The following is a 23,069-nucleotide window of genomic DNA, read 5'->3' on the forward strand; positions in this document are numbered from 1 at the left end:
ACGTTTGTTTTGGTGCAGGCTGGGGGCTGAAATAGCTTTTAAATATTTTCTTTTTCCCCTTTAACGTAGATGTTAAAGATCGTCCCCACTGAGTTCTCTGGACGGAGTCTGCAGCCTCCATGCTGCGGAGCAGCCGTTCCAGCAGGAACAAAGCAGCATTTTGAAATCAGCCGTCACAAAACTGCCTTTATTTGATTTTTATAAGAGGTTTCATTTTCCTACTCAAAACCTCCACCCCCAAATCAGTCCGGAGGGGCTGTGCTTCCTTTCAGTAGGGATCTCCCTGCCTAGCAAGGGGTTTCTGCCGCCTTTGGAAATGAAGGGTGCTGGAGAAGAGAAGGGCGTGGGTAACAAGCTTCTTTTAACCTTGACTTTGTGGATGATAACTCCGAGCATGACTCCTGTAGCCCTTTTCCACTGCTCTTTTTGCCTCTGAAGACTAACACGAGCCAAGCTGGTTGTGCTCCAACCTGTCAGTGCATCCTGCTGTCCTCGGTGAATGCTCTGTTCCCCCTTCTCCGCACTTCCAGCTCCCCATGTGTGTCTCATCCAGAGAAAAGCAGCAGTAAGGGTCGCTGCTTCATGCGCTGGCTCCGTTTCTGCTCTTCTAGCTGAGCCAGCGTCTTCCTAAAACCCAATCACAGGGGCGAGACAGCAGCCTCGTTAGCTCACTGGCATAGAGTCGTGGCATCGTGGAAGGGTTTGGGTTGGAAGGGACCTCAAAGCCCATCCAGTCCCACCCCTGCCACGAGCAGGGACACCTCCCACTGGATCAGGGGCTCCAAGCTCCATCCAACCTGGCCTTGAACCCCTCCAGAGTAACCTTGGCCAGAGCCTCCTCACCCTCAGTCGCCTTCGTCAGGAGCACCGTGGCCCCAAGTCCCCTCAAGTTCCTTCCCAAGGACACTATCTCAACTTCGTAACCCAGCTGCCAGCTCTTGGGTGTCCGAGCTGTTATTTCCAGGCGTTGTTTAAGTTGCGGCGGGTGCAAAACGCAGAGCAATGCTGGATTGGGCCCTGGCCTCTCTGTCCCTCTTGCCAAGAAGCTAAGCTGGTCCAACAGCTCTGCCGGTGCCTGGGGTGGGGTCACTGCAAGCAGCGTGGTGACCGTGTAGTGCCCCGAGCCCCCAGCACGCAGCTTTGCTTCTTTTGACTCGATCAGGTGCCCAAGCTGACGTTAATCCCGCTCTTCCCTTCTTGTCTTTGCAGACGGAGACCTCACGGACACGCTCAGCTGCCCGCGCTCCACCGCCTCGGAGGTGAACGGCAGCAAGGTCTCTGTGAAGAGCCCGACGCAGCGCTACAACCCCTTCAACGAGGAGAAGGCCGAAGTGCTGTCCTCCACGGAGACCACACCGGTGCACGCAGCCTCCCTGGAGAAAGCAGAAGCCACCCCTGAAGGAACGGACCAGTCCGAGAGCTGCACGGAGCTGGAGGTCATCAGGTAGGAACAGAGCTGCCTGGGCTAGAAACATGGCCCTGAACTGACGATGTGCCACCCCTGGTAGCCCAACAGAGACAGCATCTGTGATGTAGCCTTCGTATGATCATGAGAAAGCGGTTTTATACCTCCAGACACCAACAGATGCTCAGGAGGTGTCAACAGAGCTGGTCCTGGGGGTCTATAGAGCTGTAACTGTCTCGACATAAGCAGCTTTGCCCGGCAGCCTGGATCCGAGAGCTCAGGGAAGCCGAGGGCTTTTATGTTCGGCTTTCTCCAGCTGGTGGCAGCTTTGCAACAACTCTGGGTGTCAGATCTTCTCTCCCATCCTTCCTCTTGTTCGCTGACGAGCTGTGGCTAAACCTGTTGAGGGAGAAGCCTCCACAGACCGGCTGGCCTGTGTTTGACTCTCGCAGAGATCCCCGGGCATCTCTCGGAGCGATTATCCCAGACAGAGCTTAAGGCTCCGTCTGCTCCCCCCCAGGGACTGGGGCTCCCCAAAACCAGCCTCTGCTTTGCTTTTACGCCCTCATTTTCCTGGGAGGAGCAGAGGAGGTGGGTTACATCACACCCAGCTCTACAGCTGACACGAGGGAAGGAGAGCACTGTGCTCGCTTCCCCAACAGGAGTGACCTGGTGGTAGTTGGGTGCTGTGGGAGGCCTGAAAGCTTCTGCAGCCGCTGTCCTGGGGTGCCCTTCGGCTGGAGAGGGCTCCTGCCTGCACCTCCCTCTTCTGGCAGGCAGTGACACGGCATTTTGTGTTCAGTTCTGGCCCCTCACCACAAGAAGGATGTTGAGGCTCTGGAGCGAGTCCAGAGAAGAGCAATGAAGCTGGGGAGGGGGCTGGAGAACAAGAGGAGCGTCTGAGAGAGCTGGGGGTGTTTATCATGGAGAAGAGGAGGCTGAGGGGAGACCTCATTGCTCTCTCCAACTCCCTGAAAGGAGGTTGTGGAGAGGAGGGAGCTGGGCTTTTCTCCCAAGGGACAGGGGACAGGACGAGAGGGAATGGCCTCAAGCTCCACCAGGGGAAGTTCAGGCTGAATATTAGGAAAAAATTTTTCACAGAAAGGGTCACTGAGCACTGGCAGAGGCTGCCCAGGGAGGGGGTTGAGTCTCCTTCCCTGGAGGGGTTTAAGGGACGGGTGGATGAGGTGCTGAGAGACATGGGTTAGTGATTGATGGGAATGGTTGGACTTGATGATCCAGTGGGTCTTTTCCAACCTGGTGATTCTATGATTCCCACATCCTCTCAAAACCTTCTCTCTTCCCATCATCTTGCTTTCAGACAGGGATTTCTCCCACGCCGGTTTAGCTCCATACTCACTTGTGTCCATTCTGCTTTTTCTGCTGGGGGCTGGTGTGGAGACAGGCGTTCTGTGTGGCTGCATATGGAACGATGTTCTGGATATGAAGGAAAATTGTGGAGGAGGATTGCTGGGAAAGAGTGAGACCCCTCTGTCTCAGCAGGCAAAGACAAGTGAATCTACTGCTCTCTCACCGTGCAGGTTAGCCAAGAAGAAGAAAACGGGCAAGAAGAAGAAGGTGAAGCCTGAGGAGCGAGTGCACGCGCCCATAGAGCCCGAGACCCAGCAGGCCAGCGGCGACAGCGGCGTCAACGGGCTGAGCGACAGAGAGGACGTGCAGAGAGACGAAGGTCCCGCTGCCGCAGCCGGAGAGCCAGGTGCCGGCGGGCAGGAGGAGGGCCGGGAGCGCTCTGCCCTCAGCCAGCTGGCGTTGTGCATCCCCGAGATGAAGGACACGTCCATGGAGAGCGTGGGGCAGCCGCTGAGCAAGGTGATGGACAGGCTCAACGGGCAGCTGGAGCCCGGCGGCTGGCACGGCCCCCTCGAGCCCCCCGGGCAGTCCTTTCGGACTGGCACGCCAGGGGAGACCCCAGATGGATCGTCCTCTGGCGACTTTAGGGAGGGGATTTCAGCCCCCATGGACTTCTACCGCTTTACCGTTGAGAGTCCAAACGCTGCTGCACCAGGTGGTGGCCACCATGACGCTCCAGGGCCTGGCCAACCGCCACATGTTTCTGGTAGCCCAGAGGCTCCTGAAGAAGAAGAAGAAAGCAGAGAGGGAGAAGCACTTAGGGCAGTAGGGGAGACCGGAGGGGAGAGTGACAAACCCCAAACTGGCCAGACAGAAACCACCGACCCCCAGGCTCTCCATGAGCCCAAGAAGGAGCAGCCCAGCCCTTCCGTGAGCAGTGCCGAGGACTCAGGTGTGGAGGAAGGGCAGGGCAGCCCTTCGGAGCTGAGCCATCCCTCCGAGTTCAGGTGAGCCTGGGTTTGTTGAGCAGGGAGGGCTCAACAATCTTCTTCCTTTATCCTCGGTTTGGGGGAAAAAGCCCATCCTTTCCAAGATGAAGATGAGGCCTAAAGGGTCAGGAGGTCAACAGGTGCCCACATCATGGACGGGGTCAACAAGGATTGGCCTTCCTGGACCCACCCAGCCCCACGTCCATGTCCATCCTCTCCTGTCTGTCTTCACAGGGTGGATAACAACCATCTCCTGCTGCTGATGATCCACGTCTTCCGGGAGAACGAGGAGCAGTTGTTCAGGGTAAGGCGGTCGCGGTCGATCTCTAATGAAGGACCAGCTCTGTGCCTGGATTGGCCACGGGCTGAGATCTCCTCTCTCCCTGCACAGATGATCCGAATGAGCACCGGGCACATGGAGGGGAACCTGCAGCTGATCTACGTCCTGCTGACGGACTGCTATGTGTACCTGATCCGCAAAGGTATCCTATCCCGCTAGCCTCTGTGCTCAGGGAAGGGAAGCTTGCTTGTCCATAAATTAGGGCACTGTAGCTCCTTTTCTTCGCTGCCAGTCCCCTCGTGTCCCCTGGTGTGGTGGCAGTCCCAGCAGGGAGCCCAGGTTGACGTGTCCCTCAAGAAGCCCTGGGACGTGGTGTGGTTTGGCTGGATCTGGGCAGCGCTGGCCTCTTTGCCCCCGTGTCACGCAGCTCTGTGTGTGTGTGTGCAGGGGCAGCGGAGAAGCCGTACATGGTGGAGGAGGCCGTCTCCTATAACGAGCTGGACTACATTTCGGTGAGCGCAGCCTGGCTTGGGTCTCGCCTCTCGCGGGGAGCAGGAGGGCAGCTTGGGGTTCCGTCCGCACCTCTCTGGCCACAGGGGTGTCGAGAGCATCACGGTGGGGTGGGGTTCTTTGGCCGTTCTGTTCACAGGGAGCATTTTAGCCAACAAGTCTTTGAGGCTGGGAGAGTTAGAAGTGATCCCCTCTCAGTTCTGGGCCCCTCACCCCAAGAAGGATGTTGAGGCTCTGGAGCGAGTCCAGAGAAGAGCAACGAAGCTGGTGAGGGGGCTGGAGAAGAAGAGGAGCGTCTGAGAGAGCTGGGGGTGTTTAACCTGGAGAAGAGGAGGCTGAGGGGAGACCTCATTGCTCTCTCCAACTCCCTGAGAGGAGGTTGTGGAGAGGAGGGAGCTGGGCTCTTCTCCCAGGTGACAGGGGACAGGACGAGAGGGAATGGCCTCAAGCTCCTCAAGGGAGGTTTAGACTGAACATTAGGAAAAAATTTTTCCCAGAAAGGGTGATTGGGCACTGTCAGAGGCTGCCCAGGGAGGGGGTTGAGTACCCTTCCCTGGAGGGGTTTAAGGGACGGGTGGACGAGGTGCTGAGGGACATGGTTCAGTGATTGATGGGAATGGTTGGACTCCATGATCGGGTGGGTCTTTTCCAACCTGGTGATTCTGTGATTCTATGAAATGCCACCTCTGTAGGTGCCCGGCTTGTGTGTGTGTTGATGTGGGCAGCAGAGGGGCCACTGACCTTCTTCCCTGGGGCCAGAAGCCAGGTTCAGCCCTGCTTTGCCGCCCTAACGGGTTTCCCTAACGGGTCGTCCATGGCACAGGTCGGGCTGGATCAGCAGACGGTGACTCTGGTTTGCACCAATCGGAGGAAGCAGTTCCTGCTGGACACCGCGGACGTGGCTCTCACCGAGTAAGCAGGGACCGGGCAGCAAACTGTGGTGCTTTCCTTCCTTCCTTGTGCTCCCAGCGTGACTTAGGAATGCAGGAGACCCTGGTGGCGGCTCTTCACACCAAAGTTCTGTGACCAGAGCGGGGTTGGTTTGATGCTAAACCCTGAAGGCTGTCCCTCTGAGCAGGGTCAAGGTCTTGAGTTTCAAGGCACATCCAGGTTGGATGCAAGACCAGGTTGGATGGGGCTTTGAGGACCCTGAGCGAGTGGGAGGTGTCCCTGCCCATGGCAGGGGGTTGGAACTAGATGGGCTTTGAGGTCCCTAAACCATTCCGTGATTGAATGATGATTCCTGGGTGTTGTCACTCGGGGAGGTGACCATGCTGAGGCCTGGATGGTCATACTGGGATCTGTGTCTAGATGGGGGTCTATCTCCCAGTCTCCTTTGTGGAGCTCAGACACTTGGAGGTTGCTTTTGAGACCCTTTTGTCCTGGAAGACCAGAGGTCCACATTGAAGGGAAGCCCCTTGGACATGAGAGAGATGCTCTGGCCTCATTGGAGATTCCCCGTCTCCCTCTCAGGTTCTTCCTGGTGTCCTTGAAGTCAGCCATGATCAAAGGGTGCCGGGAGCCCCCGTACCCCAGTATCCTCACAGATGCCACCATGGAGAAACTGGCACTTGCAAAGTTCGTGGCGCAGGAGTCCAAGTGTGAGGTGAGTTTGGATATCACGCCCATTGCTGAACGTGGTGGAGGCTCATGGGAGACTCCTTCCCATTATTCTCCCTCTGTTCTCGGCCCTGGTGAGACCGCTCCTCGAATCCTGGGGTCAGCTCTGGGCCCCTCACCACAAGAAGGATGTTGAGACTCTGGAGCGAGTCCAGAGAAGAGCAACGAAGCTGGTGAGGGGGCTGGAGAACAAGAGGAGCGTCTGAGAGAGCTGGGGGTGTTTATCCTGGAGAAGAGGAGGCTGAGGGGAGACCTCATTGCTCTCTCCAACTCCCTGAAAGGAGGTTGTGGAGAGGAGGGAGCTGGGCTCTTCTCCCAAGTGACAGGGGACAGGACGAGAGGGAATGGCCTCAAGCTCCACCAGGGGAGGGTCAGGCTGGACATTAGGAAAAAATTTTTTATGGAAAGGGTGATTGGTCCCTGTCAGAGGCTGCCCAGGGAGGGGGTTGAGTCCCCTTCCCTGGAGGGGTTTAAGGGACGGGTGGACGAGGTGGTGAGAGACATGGTTTAGTGATTGATGGGAATGGTTGGACTCAATGATCCGATGGGTCTTTTCTACCCTGGTGATTCTATGATTAACATCTCCACGTGTTTCTCACAGGCCTGTGATGTGGTTGTGCGTTTCTACGGCCTTGTTCACTGGGAAGACCCCATGGATGAGGCACTGGGATCTGGCAACGGTAACTATTCCTGCGGTGAGAATGCGGTCACCAAGGATGGCATCCTGCACTACAAGGCTGGGACCTCCTACCTGGGCAAGGAGCAGTGGAAGACCTGCTTCGTGGTGCTCAGGTGGGCGCTGGGGCTGCGGGTTGGGACTGGGGTCGACCAGGCTTGTTGGAGAAGTCGCTGGGACCACTCTGCTGCCCGGGAGCTGCTTGGGAGATGGAGAGAACTTCACCTGGGAGGCTAAAGCCACCAGTCGGGGTGCAGGAATGCAACCCCGGGGGGCTGCGTGGGAGGAGGGCAGGGCAGGAGGGGCTGTGGGGCCGATGGCAGAGGGTGTTTGTGGAGTTGCTCGAGCTGAGCTGACTCCAGTTACCTTCTCTCTTACTCTTCTCTTCCCAAATGGCAGCAATGGGATCTTGTACCAGTACCCAGACCGCACGGACGTCACCCCTCTGCTCTCCATCAACATGGGGTAAGCGGCTGGGAGGATGTAGCGCTCAGATTCGGTGGGGACCTGGGGATCAGGAGCTGCTGGGGATGATCAGGGGGCTCTTCTGGGGCAGAGCAGGATCCAGTCTGTGCCGCAGGAGTCCCTGTTTGCTCCTGGCCGGGTACAGGAGTCCGTTCCCTTTGGCTCTGGTGCGCACAGCTGGAGGTGGCTCATTCCCTACTGGATCTTGCATGCAAAGCCCCAACTTTGCTGGGGAATTGCTGTCTGGAGGGCTGAGGTGCCGCTCCAGGATGGGCGGAGAAGAGAAGGCTCCATGGAGATCTTAGAGCAGCTTCCAGTGCTGAAAGGGGCTCCAGGAAAGCTGGCGAGGGGATCTGGATCAAGGAGGGCAGGGATGGGATGAGGGGAATGGTTTTCAGCTGAAAGAGGGGAGATTGAGATTAGATCTTGGGGAGAAATGTTTTGCTGTGAGGGTGGGGAGGCCCTGGCCCAGGTTGCCCAGAGCAGGGGTGGCTGCCCCATCCCTGGAGGGGTTCAAGGCCAGGCTGGATGGGGCTTGGAGCCCCTGATGCAGTGGGAGGTGTCCCTGCCCATGGCAGGGGTGGGACTGGATGGGCTTTGAGGTCCCTTCCAACTCAAACGATTCTGTGATTCTGTGAAGAGCCACACTGTGGGAGCTCCACAAACCCACTGTGCTTGACTCCATCTCTACCCCAACACGGAGAGGGGGAGAGCATCCTTGGAGCAAGCACAGGGGAAATGTGTGCTTAGAATCATAGAATCACCAGGCTGGAAGAGACCCACCGGATCATCGAGTCCAACCATTCCCATCAATCACTAACCCATGTCCCTCAGCACCTCATCCACCCGTCCCTTAAACCCCTCCAGGGAAGGGGACTCAACCCCCTCCCTGGGCAGCCTCTGCCAGTGCCCAGTGACCCTTTCCATGAAATATTTTTTCCTAATGTCCAGCCTAAGCTTGTGAGCGCACGGGGCAGCGTGGAGCACAGGGAGGGCAGATGGAGGCTGTTTTCAGGCTAGCTCTGGCGGGTCCGTCCTGCTCATCTCCCTCCTCCCCGTCTCTCCCAGTGGCGAGCAGTGCGGGGGATGCCGGCGCTCCAACACCACCGACCGGCCCCACTCCTTCCAGGTGATCCTGACAGACCGGCCCTCGCTGGAGCTCAGCGCCGAGAACGAGGAGGACATGGCAGACTGGATGCAGTACTTCTGCCAGGCTGTCTCCAAAGGGGTGAGCCAGGGACCCCTTCCTGGCCTGGGGCCACCAGAGGGAGAGGGGACGCCTGGTGGGGCTGGAGCAGGCGGTTTTCTTTCTCCTTTATGGAGATGAGGCGCCTTCATGCTGGGTTTTACCCCCTCCCTGGGCAGGTGATCCCCCAGGGTGTTGCCCCTACGCCTTGCGTCCCCTGCTGCCTCGTGCTGACGGACGAGAAGGCCTTCACCTGCCACGAGGACTGCCAGACAAGCTTCTTCCGCTCGCTGGGCACCGTGGACCTGACGGACGTCACCGCCATCTCCACGGAGGCCGGCAAGGAGTACTGTATCCTGGTGAGTGCGGCCCTGCGGAGCAGCCGACCCGCAGCTGGGGAAGGATGGCAGTGGTAATGCCTGGCGTCTCTCTCGGTGTTTAGGAGTTTGCTCAGGACACCAAGCAGTTCCTGCCGCCCTGGGTCCTCTATTTTAGTTGCACTACAGAGCTGGAAAGGTTCCTCTCGGCGCTGAACGCTGCATGGAGGAACATCTACCAGGTGAGCGTGTGAGGCTGAGCTGCGCCCTTTCATAGAATCACAGAATCACCAGGTTGGAAAAGACCCACCGGATCATCGAGTCCAACCATTCCCATCAATCACTAACCCATGTCCCTCAGCACCTCATCCACCCGTCCCTTAAACCCCTCCAGGGATTGGGACTCAACCCCCTCCCTGGGCAGCCTCTGACAGGGACCAATGACACTTTCTGTGAAAATTTTTTCCTAATGTTCAACCTAAACCTCCCCTGGTGGAGCTTGAGGCCATTCCCTCTCGTCCTGTCCCCTGTCCCTTGGGAGAAGAGCCCAGCTCCCTCCTCTCCACAACCTCCTTTCAGGGAGTTGGAGAGAGCAATGAGGTCTCCCCTCAGCCTCCTCTTCTCCAGGATAAACACCCCCAGCTCTCTCAGCCACTCCTCTTGTTCTCCAGCCCCCTCACCAGCTTTGTTGCTCTTCTCTGGACTCGCTCCAGAGCCTCAACATCCTTCTTGTGGTGAGGGGCCAGAACTGACCCCAGGATTCGAGGAGCGGTCTCCCCAGGGCCGAGTCCAAAGGGAGAAGAACCTCCCTGGCCCTGCTGGCCACACCATTTCTGATCCAAGCCAAGATGCCATTGGCCCTCTTGGCCACCTGGGCCACTGCTGGCTCATGGTCAGTCGCTGTCACCAACACCCCCGGGTCCTTCTCCTCCAGGCACTTTCCAGCCAGACTTCTCCTAGTCTGGAGCTGCTCAGGGTTGTTGTGCCCCAAGTGCAGGACCCGGCATTTGGCCTTGTTAAACCTCATCCCGTTGGTTTCAGCCCATGGGTCCAGCCTGTTCAGATCCCTTTGGAGCCTCCTGGCCCTCCAGCAGGTCCACAGGCAGAGGGGGAATCGGCTGTCGCTGGTCCCCTCCTGACTGCCCCATGCGTGTGTTCCAGGTTGACCTCCTCCACAAGGCCATTCTGGATGCTGCCGTCAAGAAGAAATGTGAGGACGCTCAGAGCCTCATCGAGAGCGCCTGGCAGCGCAGCGACAGCCTCTGCCGCGGGCGAGCGGAGCGGGACCCCTGGTGTTAACCCTGGCTGGGTAGGACGGCTGCCGGGAGCCCATTTTTGGAGAGCGGGGGGCCCGCATCCGCCTGCCTCGCAGCCAACTGGCACCCCGAACACTCCTGCCGGCACTTGGTCCCGCCAGGAGCATTCCTGCAGGCGTGGATCCTGTTCTCACCGCGCTCTCCACCGCGCTGGAGGTATCCGAGCACGGCCGCTTTCCTCGTGCAGGCGAGCCTGCGCCCTCCTCCTTGTCCGGCTTTCATGAACATGGAATAATGGTTTATGGAATAATATCCCACTACTAACGAGGGAGACGGGGGGGAGCAGGGTGGGCTGGGGCTGAGCAGCCCCCCGGCACGGCGGGGAGCGGGACTGAGTTCATTTTAGACCAGGGTAGAGGCACCGAGGTGGCAAGATGGGAACGCTGCGTCGCTACCGCGCATGTTTTCTCCTTGCTAATACAATCACCGAGTACGGCACCGCTTCGCCTCCGCCTTCTGCTGGCACTGGACGTCACAGAGCCCCTCCCCAGCCTGGCAGAGAGATTGGAGGGTAAAAACTTAGCCTGGAATATCCCGGCGCAGTTTGAGGAGTTTTCAGAAGCCAGTTTGAGGTTGGATGGCCTCGTGATGGAAGAGGTGGAGTCCGATGTTCTTCAGGCACCCCAAGAGTTGTCGTGCGGCTCCACCGGACGTGTCCCCATCTTCTCGCTGCATCCCAGGCCGGCGAGGAGCTGCCACCGCTTGCCCTCTGCAGGGAGCCTTTTGGGGCACAACGCCAGCTTTTAACTAATAATCACTATCCTCCCGAGCCCTTCTCCTGCCAGACACCTTCACGGGGCCTTTTGCTGGGCGGACACAGACAGGACTGAATGTACGTGTACAGACATCAGCTTCCTTCCCCCTCCCCAATAAACATGCCTTGGGAACTTCAACGAATTCCCAGGTTGGGGCTGTTTTTCCTCCTCTCCCACTGATTCTGGAGCCGGAGGCTTCGCTTTGGGGCTGGGAGAGGGCGAGATTCAGGCTGGAGTCAGAGAGGAGGACGTGCGCCCCGGCTCCTCGCTCAACCCTGGCAGCGCTCGCCCTGCAGCGGGGCCCGTCCACAGCTCCAACCCTGAATTATCCATCCCAACGCTCTGGGCCCATTTATCCCTGGATCTGGGAGATATTCCCAGTCGAGACAAGGAATAAACAGCCCCAGGGCCAGCCCCCAGCGTCCCCTGCCTTCCCTGTTCTCCCTCCGTCACCTTTTTAGGATCAAAGGGGGGGATTTGGAGGGGGTTGGGATCACAGGATCTCTTCACTCCCTTCCAATTCTAGAACCAACTCTAGAACCAGTCTATGATTCTATGATATTGGGGATGGGGCAGCTGGAGTGGGGGAATTTGGGACTTTAGAGGGAGGCGAGTGTCCCAGTAATGACCCAAATGGCTTGGCCACAGGTTAGGGGGCACCACACAGCCCTAAAAATAGGAAACGAAAGGGGGAGGTGAGATACATGGATGGATGGATGGACAATGACACTGCCCCCTACCCCCCGCTCAGGCTTTTTGGCCTGGGAAGCTCCAATTTCATAGAATCACCAGGTTGGAAAAGACCCATCAGATCATCGAGTCCAACCATTCCCATCAATCACTAAACCATGTCCCTCAGCACCTCGTCCACCCGTCCCTTAAACCCCTCCAGGGAAGGGGACTCAACCCCCTCCCTGGGCAGCCTCTGACAGTGCCCAATGACCCTTTCCGTGAAAAATTTTTCCCTGATGTCCAGCCTGAACCTCCCCTGGTGGAGCTTGAGGCCATTCCCTCTCATCCTGTCCCCTGTCACTTGGGGGAAGAGCCCAGCTCCCTCCTCTCCACAACCTCCTTTCAGGGAGTTGGAGAGAGCAATGAGGTCTCCCCTCAGCCTCCTCTTCTCCAGGATAAACACCCCCAGCTCTCTCAGACGCTCCCCTTGTTCTCCAGCCCCCTCCCCAGCTTCATTGCTCTTCTCTGGACTCGCTCCAGAGCCTCAACATCCTTCTTGTGGTGAGGGGCCAGAACTGACCCCAGGATTCCAGCATTTCTGTAACCCCCAGGGTCTGGCACGGGGGGAGGAGGGCGAGAAATCCCTGCGAGCCCCTCATGCCGCAGCCACAGCTGCGATGAGTTGGCCAGACCTCAGAGAACCCCCTAGGGTTCATTTGAATCATAGAACCATAGAATCACCACGTTGGAAAAGAACCATCGGCTCATCGAATCCAACCATTCTTATGAAACACTAAACCACGTCTCTCCGTGAAGGCTGGGGGGGCGATGGCTGCGTTCTCCCCCCTTCCTCCCTGGTTTTCCTTTCCATCTCCTCACGCTTTTGTCTTTGCAGAAGGGGCCCTTGTTCCTCGCTGGTTGCGCCGGGCGCCTCCACGTCACGTGAGAACGGGACGCCCGGCCGGGATTTGGCTGCGGGCTGCGCGTCGCTGCGGGGGGGACGCGCCCCCACGTCTGACCTTTGCCCCGTCGCCCTTCCCCACGCGGCCGGGCTGGGGGTTTCGTCTTGGGGAACGGGGTGAAAGGGTTTGTTGGTTTGCGGGAGGCGCTTGCTGGCTCGCTGCCCCCTTTCCTTTTCCCTGCGCTGGGGGGGGACGGCGGCGGCCGTGGCCATCGCCGCAGGTGCCGCATGGCTGCCGGCACCCTCGCTTCCCCCCCTGCCGCCACCTCCCTGCATGAATTCCCTTATCCCCCCCAAACCCACCGCGGCGTCGCCCAGGATTCTCCGACCGGGGGGGTCCCTCCGGTGACGGATTTGGTGCTGGGCGCGGCGGCCGGTTGCTTGGCTTGCGTCTTCACCAACCCACTGGAGGTGGTGAAGACGCGGCTGCAGCTGCAGGGCGAGCTGCAGCCCCCCGGCACGTACCCCCGGCACTATCGGGGGGTGCTGCGGGCGGCGGGCGCCGTGTGCCGCGCCGACGGGCTGCGGGGGCTGCAGAAAGGCCTGGCCGCCGGCCTCCTCTACCAGGGCTTGATGAACGGAGTCCGCTTTTATTGCTATTCCCACGCCGAGGATGCCGGCTGGACCGCGTATCCCGGGGGCACCGTGGCCGCGGGGGCCGTGGCCGGGGCGGTGGGAGCCTTCGTGGGCAGCCCCGCGTACCTGGTGAGTGCTGCTCACGTTGGGGGCGGTGGGAGGGAGAGGGGGGTGTTTTGGGGGCCTCCTTCCATAAAAAAAAAGGGATTTCACCACCTTGGAGCTAGCTGCATCCTACAAACCAGCTGGGTGCATCCTTGCTCCCTGCGCTCTGCTTCAGCCCCCAAACTATAGGGCTGCGTTGTCCTCCTTCTTTCCCCATCATCCCAAAACCACAAAGAATTCGCTTATAAAGAATTCAGGGTGTTTCCCCCGCTCTTTTCCAGCGTTATCCCCTGTTTTGGGAGTTGCAGAGCTCACCTGGAGGGTTTGTAGGGTCCCTTTTTCCCCAGAGTGAGGAAAAAACAGGGCTCAGAGCCAGGAGGTGCCTCCAGCCCCCCCAGCATCTACCAGAGGGGTTTAAAACACCCCGAAACGCCGCTAAGGAGAGGTGGGGGCACCCACAGCCCGTCCTGGGGGGTTTGGTCGCCCAGCGTTCTCCTTCCCCAGGTCAAAACCCACCTGCAAGCCCAGACGCAGGCGGCCGTGGCCGTGGGTCACCAGCACAACCACGAGGTGAGCGGGGACGGGGCTCGGTGGCATCTTCGCTGCGTTGGGGTCTGGGGCAGATGGGGCTGGTTTGGGCACTTCAAGCTGCTCATTGGAGCTCGGCCCTGAATAAACACTAAAAATAGCAGGGACACGGAGCCGTGACACCGGATCTGGACACCCCTTGGGGATGGTGTCACCGCAGTGGCTTCGTGGCACCAACCTGCAACAGGGTTTTTGCAGGCTGCGGGCTGGAATTTCACCAGGGTGGGGGGATTTTCTGGTGTGGAATGCACTGTGCAATGTCTTTATCAATGACCTGGATGAAGGCATCGAGTGCACCCTGAGCAAGTTTGCGGATGGCACTAAGCTGGGTGGAAGCTGGATCTGCTGGAGGGTCAGGAGGCTCCAAAGGGATCTGAACAGGCTGGATCCATGGGCTGAGACCAACGGGATGAGGGTTAACAAGGCCAAATGCCGGGTCCTGCACTTGGGGCACAACAACCCTGAGCAGCTCCAGACTAGGAGAAGTCTGGCTGGAAAGTGCCTGGAGGAGAAGGACCTGGGGGTGTTGGTGACAGCGACTGAACATGAGCCAGCAGTGGCCCAGGTGGCCAAGAAGGCCAATGGCATCTTGGCTTGGATCAGAAACAGTGTGGCCAGCAGGTCCAGGGAGGTTCTTCTCCCTCTGGACTCGGCCCTGGTGAGACCGCTCCTCGAATCCTGGGGTCAGTTCTGGGCCCTCACCACAAGAAGGATGAGAAGAGCCTAGAGAAGAACCTGGAGAAGAGGAGGCTGAGAGGAGACCTCATTGCTCTCTCCAACTCCCTGGAAGGAGGTTGTGGAGAGGAGGGAGCTGGGCTCTTCTCCAAAGGGACAGGGGACAGGACGAGAGGGAATGGCCTCAAGCTCCGCCAGGGGAGGGTCAGGCTGGACATCAGGAAAAAATTTTTCACAGAAAGGGTCATTGGGCACTGGAACAGGCTGCCCAGGGAGGGGGTTGATTCACCTTCCCTGGAGGGGTTTAAGGGACAGTTGGATGAGGTGCTGAGGGACATGGGTTAGTGATTGATGGGAATGGTTGGACTCGATGATCCGGTGGATCCTTCCCAAACTAGCGATTCTATGATCGCTCTGTGCAGCTCCTGTGTCTTTTCCAGCCTGGTGATTCTATGATTCACTGTTGCTCCCCTCTTCCTGAATCCCGTCTCTTCCCAGAGCATCTCCGGCGCTTTCGAGAGCATCTACAGGCAGCACGGGGTGGCAGGGCTGTGGCGAGGGGTTTCGGGGGCCGTGCCCCGTGTGGCTGTGGGTTCGGCCGCTCAACTCGCCACCTTCGCCTCTGCCAAGGACTGGGTCTGCGAGCACCAGGTGAGGAGGATCGGGCTGCTGTTGGAGCCCCCAGCGCCCCGGGCTTTGGGTAGGAGGAGCTGGCAGCCAGGACTCCCTGCTTTTTTAAAGAAAAAAGCTGATGGATGGTGCTGCCTTGGGTTTGGGGGGCAGAGCTGAGGGTTGGGGCTGCCCTGGTTTGGGGGTAAAGACCTGACAGACAGTGCTCCCCCATTTTCAGGGGCAGAGCTGATGCTCGGTGCTCCCCTCTTTCGGGGGCAGAGCTGATGACTGGCATTCCCTTTTTTAGGGGGCAGAGCTGATGCTTGGTGCTCCCCTGTTTTTGGGGAGCAGAGCTGATGCCCGGCTCTCCCCTATTTTTGGGGTCAGAGCTGATGCCCGGCACTCCCCTGTTTTGAGGTCAGAGCTGATGCTCAGCATTCCCCTGTTTTGGGGGGCAGAGCCCATGCCCAGCTCTCCCCTCTTGTTGGGGGGCACACCTGATGCCCAGTGCTCCCCTGTTTTTGGGGCAGAGCTGGTGCCCAGCGCTCCCCTATTTTTGGATGCAGAGCTGATGCTCGGTACTCCCCTAGTTTTAGACGCAGAGCTGATGCTCAGCGCTTCCCTCTTTTTAGGGTCGGAGCTGCTGCCTGGCGCTCCCCTCTTTCAGGGGCAGAGCTCGGTGCGCCCCAGTTTTGGGGGCTCAGAGCTGATGCTCGATGTTCCCCTGGTTTCGGGGGTCAGAGCTGATGCCCGGTGCTCCCCGCAGTGGTTCGGGGAGGGCAGCTGGGCGGCGGTGCTGGCGGGCGGCATGGTGAGCGGCGTGGCGGTGGCGGTGACGATGACGCCCTTCGACGTGATCAGCACGCGGCTCTACAACCAGCCGGTGGAGGCCGACGGCACGGTAAGGCCGCTTGGCCGAACCCAGCGAGAAGGACGTGGCCTTTCCCCGCAGTGGCGTCCAGCACGGGTGCGCAGCCGCCTCCTCTCTCCCCAGGGCAAGCTCTACCGGGGTTTTTTGGATTGCGTCCTGCGAATCTCCAGCAAAGAGGGGCTGCTGGGCTTGTACAAGGGCATCGGCGCCGTCTACCTCCGCCTCGGCCCCCACACCGTCCTCAGCCTCTTCTTTTGGGACGAGCTCAGGAAGATGGTGCGGCACCAGCAGCCGCCGGGAACGTAGGATGCGACGCCGGCCTCGCCGCTGCCGTTAATAAAAGGGGTTTTTCTAGTTTTTGGCGTCGTTTCGGGGTCCTTGGGGTGGTGCAAATGGAGTGGAGGGACCTGAAATGCAGGGCTGAGAGGATAAGGGTGATGCCAGGGCAGAGGGATTAAAGATGCTGGTGGTCCCCAAGTCCCACCATGTGCATCCCATCAACTCATCCCACCACATGCATCCCATCACCACATCCTATCACTGTATCCCTCTCCCCACCCTAATTTTCTCCTCTACAGGGCAGCTGGAGCTCAGCAGCTCCGGCCAGAACTCCAGCTGCCCTCGCTTGCCCCAGCAATGATTTACTAGCCCGGGGGGGCCGCTCCCAGCCTCCGCCCCGCGGACCTTGGAGCCGGGGTTGGCTGCGCCGTGGCTCCTCTCTATCAAAAATGTTTTCTCTGTGGGGCTGGCTGCCGGCGCTGCCCGGGCTGGCGTGGGGCTGGGCACTGCTGGACGCGCTCCTGCAAGGTGAGAGCCCTCAGGGTGGTGTGGGGACAGCTCGGGGGGACACCGGTGACCTTCTCAGGTCACGCATTGAGAACGCTGCCTTCTCCCTGCAGGGTTGGTGGGTGCCTGCGCCGTCTCGGTGCTCTGCAGCCTCCTGAAGGTTTATCTCTACATCCAGTGCCTGAAGTAAGCAATTCTCTTGGGGGATCGGGTTTGGGGAGCTGCTTTTGGGGATCCAGCATGGAAGCGCTTGGTGCCCGCGGGCAGGATGAGCAGAGCCTGTCGGTTTGGCAGTTGGACTCAATGATGGTTCTGTGATTCCCCCAAGTAAAGGGATCTCCCCAAAGGGATCTGAACAGGCTGGACCCATGGGCTGAGATCAACAGCAGGAGGTTTAACAAGGCCAAATGCCGGGTCCTGCACTTGGGCCACAACAACCCTGGGCAGCTCCAGACTAGGAGAAGTCTGGCTGGAAAGTGCCTGGAGGAGAAGGACCTGGGGGTGTTGGGTGACAGCGACTGAACATGAGCCAGCAGGGGCCCAGGTGGCCAAGAAGGCCAATGGCATCTTGGCTTGGATCAGACACGGCGTGGCCAGCAGGGCCAGGGAGGTTCTTCTCCCTCTGGACTCGGCCCTGGTGAGACCGCTGCTCGAATCCTGGGGTCAGTTCTGGGCCCCTCCCCACAAGAAGGATGTTGAGGCTCTGGAGCGAGTCCAGAGAAGAGCAACAAAGCAGGTGAGGGGACTGGAGAACAAGAGGAGCGTCTGAGAGAGCTGGGAGTGTTTATCCTGGAGAAGAGGAGGCTGAGGGGAGACCTCATTGCTCTCTCCAACTACCTGAGAGGAGGTTGTGGAGAGGAGGGAGCTGGGCTCTTCTCCCAAGTGACAGGGGACAGGACGAGAGGGAATGGCCTCAAGCTCCACCAGGGGAGGGTCAGGCTGGACATCAGGAAAAAATTTTTCCTGGAAAGGGTCATTGGTCCCTGTCAGAGGCTGCCCAGGGAGGGGGTTGAGTCCCCTTCCCTGGAGGGGTTTAAGGGACGGGTGGACGAGGTGCTGAGGGACATGGGTTAGTGACTGATGGGAATGGTTGGACTCAATGATCTGGTGGGTCCTTTCCAACCTGGTGATTCTATGATTCTATGAAGCACCGCGAGGGACTCTGGGGCTGTCACCCCGATTTAGGGTGGTGGAGGAGTTAGGGGATGTCCCACGTGGCTCAGTGTCCCCCTCACTGTCCCCAGTGACCCATCGAGGCAGGCAGAGAAGGAGGCTCTGCGGACGCAGCGACAGGTGCTGGAGCCACTGCAGGTGGTGGTGCTGACGGGTGTGCTGGCCCTGGTGGGCTCCCGCGTGGCTGCGCTGGTGGTGCTGGAGTTCTCCCTGAGAGCCATCTCCACCGTCCTCGCCCTCCGCAAGGTGAAATGGGATGGGGGGGAACTGTGGTGTTGTTCATCCCTTGTGGGTTTGGAAGAGTTTTGGGGGTTGCAGCGGGGAGAGGCCATGGCATCGCTCTGCAGCCTCCGTGGTGGTGGCTGGAATGGAGAAAACCATGAGGCTGAGGGGGTTGGGGTTGTTTATCCTGGAGAAGAGGAGGCTGAGGGGAGACCTCATTGCTCCCTCCAACTGCCTGAGAGGAGGTTGTGGAGAGGAGGGAGCTGGGCTCTTCCCCCAAGGGACAGGGGACAGGCCGAGAGGGGATGGCCTCAAGCTCCACCAGGGAAGGTTCAGGCTGGACATCAGGAAAAAATATTTCACAGAAAGGGTCACTGGGCACTGTCAGAGGCTGCCCAGGGAGGGGGTTGAGTCACCTTCCCTGGAGGGGTTTAAAAGACCCCCCAGATGAGGTGCTGAGGGTCATGGTTTAGTGGCAGATGGGTATGGTTAGACTTGATTATCTCAGGTCTTTTCCAACCTGGTGATTCTATGACAGCGCGTTCCCCATGTAGTGCCGGTGGCATGGAGAAGGCCAGGCCTTCCTGCTCCACAGCCTCTGCATGCTGGGCAAGGAGGCTGGCAGGGAGAAAACCATCCAGTGCTTTGAAGCTGTGCATCCCCTCGCTCCAGGAAGGACCTGGAGGGGCTGGAGCACGTCTGGAGAAGGGAACAGAGCTGGGAAGGGTCTGGAGAACAGGGGTTGTGGGAGCCGCTGAGAGACCTGGGGGTGTTTATCGTGGAGAAGAGGACGCTGAGGGGAGACCTCATCGCTCTGTGCAGCTCCTGGAGAGGAGGTTGTGGTGAGGTGGGTGCTGGGCTCTGCTCCCAGGGGACATCGATGGGACAAGAGGAAATGCCTCAAGTTGCACCAGAGCAGGTTCAGATTGGATAGTGGGGAATATTCCTTCATGGAAAGGTTTGCCAAGCCCTGGCAGAGGCTGCCCAGGGCGGTGGTGGCATCTCCATCCCTGGAGGGGGTCAAGAGGCTCTCAGATGTGGCACTTGGGGACACGGTTTAGCTGGCACAGTGCAGTTTGGCTGATGGTTGGACTGGACGAGCTCAGAGATATTTTCCAACCTCAACGATTCCACAATCCTCTTGCCACTTTGCGGCCTCTGCAGTGGCTGACAGCACCATCCCCCTCCCGCAGGGCGCCCAGAGCATCCAGCTCTACCTGCTGTGCCAGTACTCACTGAGCTGCGGGGTGTCCTGCGCCCTCAGCTTCTTGCTGGAAGAGGCTCCTCACGGGACGTCCAACCTGGCGCTGGCGGTGGGGCTGGCGGGGCTGCTGGCCACCTACGCCCGCCGCCTGGCTCACCACGTCTGCACCCTCTACGAGCTGCACAGCCGAGGGCAATACTGCGGCGTCTGCATCCTCCTCCTCTCCAACGGGCACCGCATCCCCCGGCTGCTCCGTAACGCCCTGGCCGTCACCTTCGCCGTGGCCGACTTGGCCGCCGTGGCTCTCATCAACCGGGATTTCCTCTCCACCGCCGAGGCCGTCCGCTTCTGGACGCCGCTCACCATCTGTTACACGCTGCTGGTCACCTACATGCAAGGTGAGAAGGGGATTGAAACTTGCTCCAGGTATGGTTTGGGGGGGGCTAGGGAGGAGCGTACTCCACGATGGGACATCCCGAGGCTGTATGGGGAGCGTATGGGGCATCCTGGGGGCATGGGGAGCATCCTGGGGGTATATAGGGCACCCTGGGGCTGTATGGGGACTGTATGGGGCATCCTGGGGGCATGGGGAGCATCCTGAGGGTATAGGGGGCATCCTGAAGCTGCACGGGGGCTGCACGGAGCACTCTGAGGCCTGTATTGGGACTGTATGGGGAGCATCCTGGGGGTATATGGGGCATCCTGAGGGTATATAGGGCATCCTGGGGCTGTATGGGGGCTGCACGGAGCACCCTGGGGACTGTATGCAGCATCCTGGGGGTTTATAGGGCATTCTGGGGCTGTATGGGGACTGTATGGGGCATCCTTGGGACACAGGGAGCATCCTGGGGGTATATAGGGCATCCTGGTAGTCTACAGGGGCTCAGGGAGCCACCTGGAGCTGTTTAGCGGGTATATAGGGCATCCTGGGTGTATATGATACATCCTGGGGCTGTATGGGACATTGTGGGTCTGTTTACGGAGTATATGGGGCACCCTGGGGGAATATGGGGGCATATTATTGGTCTATGGGGCATCTGGGGCTGTTTGGGGGGGTGGTCTGTGGGTTTGTTGGGCGTATATGGGGCTGAATGGGGGGTATATGGGGCATATTGGGGGGCTATGGGGTAGGGTGGGGCATCTGGGGCTGTTTGGGGGTGTCTGTGGGGCATATTATTGGTCTACAGGGCATCTGGAGCCTTTTGGTGGGGTCTGTGGGGCATATTATTGGTCTATGGGGCACCTGGGGCTGTTTGGGGGGGTCTATGGGGCATCTTGGAGGTCTATGGGGGCACAGGGAGGCATATAGGGTGGTATGGGGGGCATATGGGGGGGTCTATGGGCATGTTAGGCGTATATGGGGCTGTATATGGGGCATATTGGGGGTCTGAGGGGTAGAATGGGGCATGTGGGGCTGTTTGGGGGGTCTATGGGGCATATTCTTGGTCTGTGGGGCTGTATGGAGCATCTGGGGCTGTTTGGAGGGGTCTGTGGGGCAGTGGGGGGGGAGTCTATGGGCCACGTGGGTGTCTGTTTGGGGACCTGGGGCTGTTTGGGGGCACAGGGAGCGCCTTGGGGACCCTTGTGGCACCCTGGGAGTGCACGGGGTGCCCGTATCACCCCAAAAATGCCCTCTGTCCCCCATTGGCGGGGCCAGGGGGGTCGTGGAGCCCCCATGGTGTCACCCCAACTTTGCATCCCGGCAGAGGAGCAGAGCTCGCCGCACCGGACGGTGCTGGTCCGGATGGGCGGCCTCTTCATCCTCCTCCTCACCGTTGGCCGCTGGAGCGACGTCCTCCACGTCCTCGTCTCGCTGCTGGGAGAGCTCTGGTGTCTGCTCCGAGCCGGAGCCATGCTGGAGGCCAGCCGGCTGCAGGTGAGATGGGGCACCCACTGCCACGACGCCCTGGTGAGGGGCTCCTCCTCTTCCACGCACACGTGTCCATGTGTGCGTATGGAATTCGAGCCAATACAAGCCAAGAAGGCCACCAGCATCCTGGCTTGGCTCAGCAGGAGCAGGGAAGGGATCGTCCCCCGCACTTGGCACTGGGGAGGCCGCACCTCGAATCCTGGGGTCAGTTCTGGCCCCTCACTCCAAGAAGGACCTGGAGGGGCTGGAGCACGTCCGGAGAAGGGAACGGAGCTGGGAAGGGGCTGGAGAACAGGGGTTGTGGGAGCGGCTGAGGGACCTGGGGGGCGTTTATCATGGAGAAAAGGAGGCTGAGGGGAGACCTCATTGCTCTCTCCAACTCCCTGAAAGGAGGTTGTGGAGAGGAGGGAGCTGGGCTCTTCTCCAAAGGGACAGGGGACAGGACGAGAGGGAATGGCCTCAAGCTCCACCAGGGGAGGTTCAGGCTGGACATCAGGAAAAAATTTTTCCCGGAAAGGGTCATTGGGCACTGTCAGAGGCTGCCCAGGGAGGGGCTTGAGTCCCCTTCCCTGGAGGGGTTTAAGGGACGGGTGGATGAGGTGCTGAGGGACATGGGTTAGTGATTGATGGGAATGGTTGGACTCGATGATCCGGTGAATCCTTCCCAAACTAGCAATTCTATGGTCGCTCTGTGCAGCTCCTGGAGAGGAGGTTGTGGTGAGGTGGGTGCTGGGCTCTGCTCCCAAGGGACAGCGATGGATGAGAGGAAATGGCCTCAGGTTGCACCAGGGCAGGTTCAGATTGGACAGTGGGAAAAATCCCTTCAACAAAAGTGTTCTCAGGCCCTGGCAGAGGCCGCCCAAGGTGCTGGTAGAGTCTCCATCCCTGGAGAGGTCTAAAAGATGGGGAGATGAGGCTCTCAGGGAGGGTTCAGTAGTGGACAGGGGTGGTTGGACTCGATGATCTCAAAGTCTACGCTTGCTCAGGTATCTCTAGCCTTCTCCAGCTGAACAAGGGCTTCCCTCAGGTCCCAGAACTCAAGCAGCAAGGCCTCTCTGAGCCAGGCTGGGTTTCTCATCCTACATCTCCCATTAAAGAGAATGACTAAAACCCAGGGTGTCAGAACAAAGCAGACCGTGGGATGCTGATATCGGTTGCAGTTTTGACCATGAGAGATAAGACGGCGATTGCTGAATGGTTTTAAAATCTCCGCTGAATTGTGAAAGCTGCACAACTGAAAAATTGGCTGCAAACGTTTCTTAGGGTAAGAACAGGTAGGGAAGCTGGGGAGGGACTTTCTACAAGGGCCTGGAGTGAAAGGGCGAGGGGGAGTGGCTTTAAATTGGAAGGGGGAAGATTTAGATTAGACATTAGGAAGAAATTCTTCATGAGGAGGGAGGAGAGGCCCTGGCCCAGGTTATCCAGAGGCTGCCCCATCCCTGGAGCAGTTCGAAGCCAGGTTGGATGGGGCTTGGAGCCCCTGATCCAGTGAGAGGTGTCCCTGCTCATGGCAGGGGTGGGACTGGATGGGCTTTGAGGTGCCTTCCAACCCAAACCATCCCGTGATTCTACGATTCTCCCCTTCCATTTCCCACAGGATTCTCCCCGGCACTCTCGGCCTGAGAGGCAGTTGGCATCAGCATCAGAAGACATGTCCTGACGAGCTGTGGGGTTTAATCAGGTGTCCCAGACCCAAGGGGGCTCTACCTGGCTCCACAGAACACAGGAACCCCCGAATCCTCCCCGCTGTGGATCCCCCAAGGGGACGAAGGCAAAAGGGCTTGACCTCATGCCAGGTGTTTGGGGAGGCTCAGGTGGCCCCTGGTTTTTGGGGTGACCCCACAAGACTGTGGCAGGGATGGGGGTTTGGTCCCTCATCCTGCTGGGGGTGAGCGATGCTGCTGGATGTCCCCGTCCTCAGCAG

At 59.2% G+C, this 23,069-nt stretch overlaps 3 protein-coding genes across 7 annotated transcripts in view; all 3 read left to right on the forward strand.

Moving 5' to 3' along the window:
- The window catches only part of PLEKHM2 (pleckstrin homology and RUN domain containing M2), a 31,546-nt gene extending 20,574 nt beyond the window's left edge, over positions 1 to 10,972 (forward strand). For all 4 annotated transcript variants that reach the window (XM_069874883.1, XM_069874884.1, XM_069874885.1 and 1 more), the window contains 13 exons: positions 1,210 to 1,444; positions 2,947 to 3,723; positions 3,940 to 4,009; positions 4,097 to 4,187; positions 4,433 to 4,497; positions 5,319 to 5,407; positions 5,969 to 6,101; positions 6,717 to 6,907; positions 7,191 to 7,256; positions 8,325 to 8,484; positions 8,622 to 8,801; positions 8,885 to 9,001; positions 9,921 to 10,972. In XM_069874883.1, the coding sequence (XP_069730984.1) occupies positions 1,210 to 1,444; positions 2,947 to 3,723; positions 3,940 to 4,009; positions 4,097 to 4,187; positions 4,433 to 4,497; positions 5,319 to 5,407; positions 5,969 to 6,101; positions 6,717 to 6,907; positions 7,191 to 7,256; positions 8,325 to 8,484; positions 8,622 to 8,801; positions 8,885 to 9,001; positions 9,921 to 10,058 (2,312 nt within the window). In that variant the 3' untranslated portion in view covers positions 10,059 to 10,972. The remainder of the gene's footprint in view (positions 1 to 1,209; positions 1,445 to 2,946; positions 3,724 to 3,939; positions 4,010 to 4,096; positions 4,188 to 4,432; positions 4,498 to 5,318; positions 5,408 to 5,968; positions 6,102 to 6,716; positions 6,908 to 7,190; positions 7,257 to 8,324; positions 8,485 to 8,621; positions 8,802 to 8,884; positions 9,002 to 9,920) is intronic.
- Positions 10,973 to 12,473: 1,501 nt separating this feature from the next.
- Positions 12,474 to 16,384, forward strand: SLC25A34 (solute carrier family 25 member 34). 2 transcript variants are annotated; one of them, XM_069874957.1, is made up of 5 exons: positions 12,474 to 13,168; positions 13,649 to 13,714; positions 14,906 to 15,058; positions 15,786 to 15,920; positions 15,995 to 16,384. In XM_069874957.1, exons 1-5 carry the CDS (start codon positions 12,692 to 12,694, stop codon positions 16,346 to 16,348), a joined length of 1,185 nt encoding a protein of 394 aa, XP_069731058.1. In that variant the 5' UTR covers positions 12,474 to 12,691; the 3' UTR covers positions 16,349 to 16,384. The 2 variants fall into 2 exon arrangements, with proteins under 2 accessions (XP_069731058.1, XP_069731059.1); XM_069874958.1 differs by having other exon boundaries at positions 16,014 to 16,283.
- A 50-nt stretch (positions 16,385 to 16,434) lies between these two features.
- TMEM82 (transmembrane protein 82) lies at positions 16,435 to 22,866 on the forward strand. Its single transcript, XM_069874967.1, has 6 exons — positions 16,435 to 16,697; positions 16,790 to 16,862; positions 17,921 to 18,095; positions 19,265 to 19,673; positions 20,982 to 21,151; positions 22,743 to 22,866. The coding sequence occupies exons 1-6, from the start codon at positions 16,619 to 16,621 to the stop codon at positions 22,803 to 22,805; spliced, it is 969 nt and encodes a 322-aa protein (XP_069731068.1). The 5' UTR covers positions 16,435 to 16,618; the 3' UTR covers positions 22,806 to 22,866.
- The last annotated feature ends 203 nt before the right edge of the window (positions 22,867 to 23,069 follow it).

This window comes from Phaenicophaeus curvirostris, chromosome 22 (genome assembly GCF_032191515.1).
Source record: "Phaenicophaeus curvirostris isolate KB17595 chromosome 22, BPBGC_Pcur_1.0, whole genome shotgun sequence".
Lineage (NCBI taxonomy): Eukaryota > Metazoa > Chordata > Aves > Cuculiformes > Cuculidae > Phaenicophaeus > Phaenicophaeus curvirostris.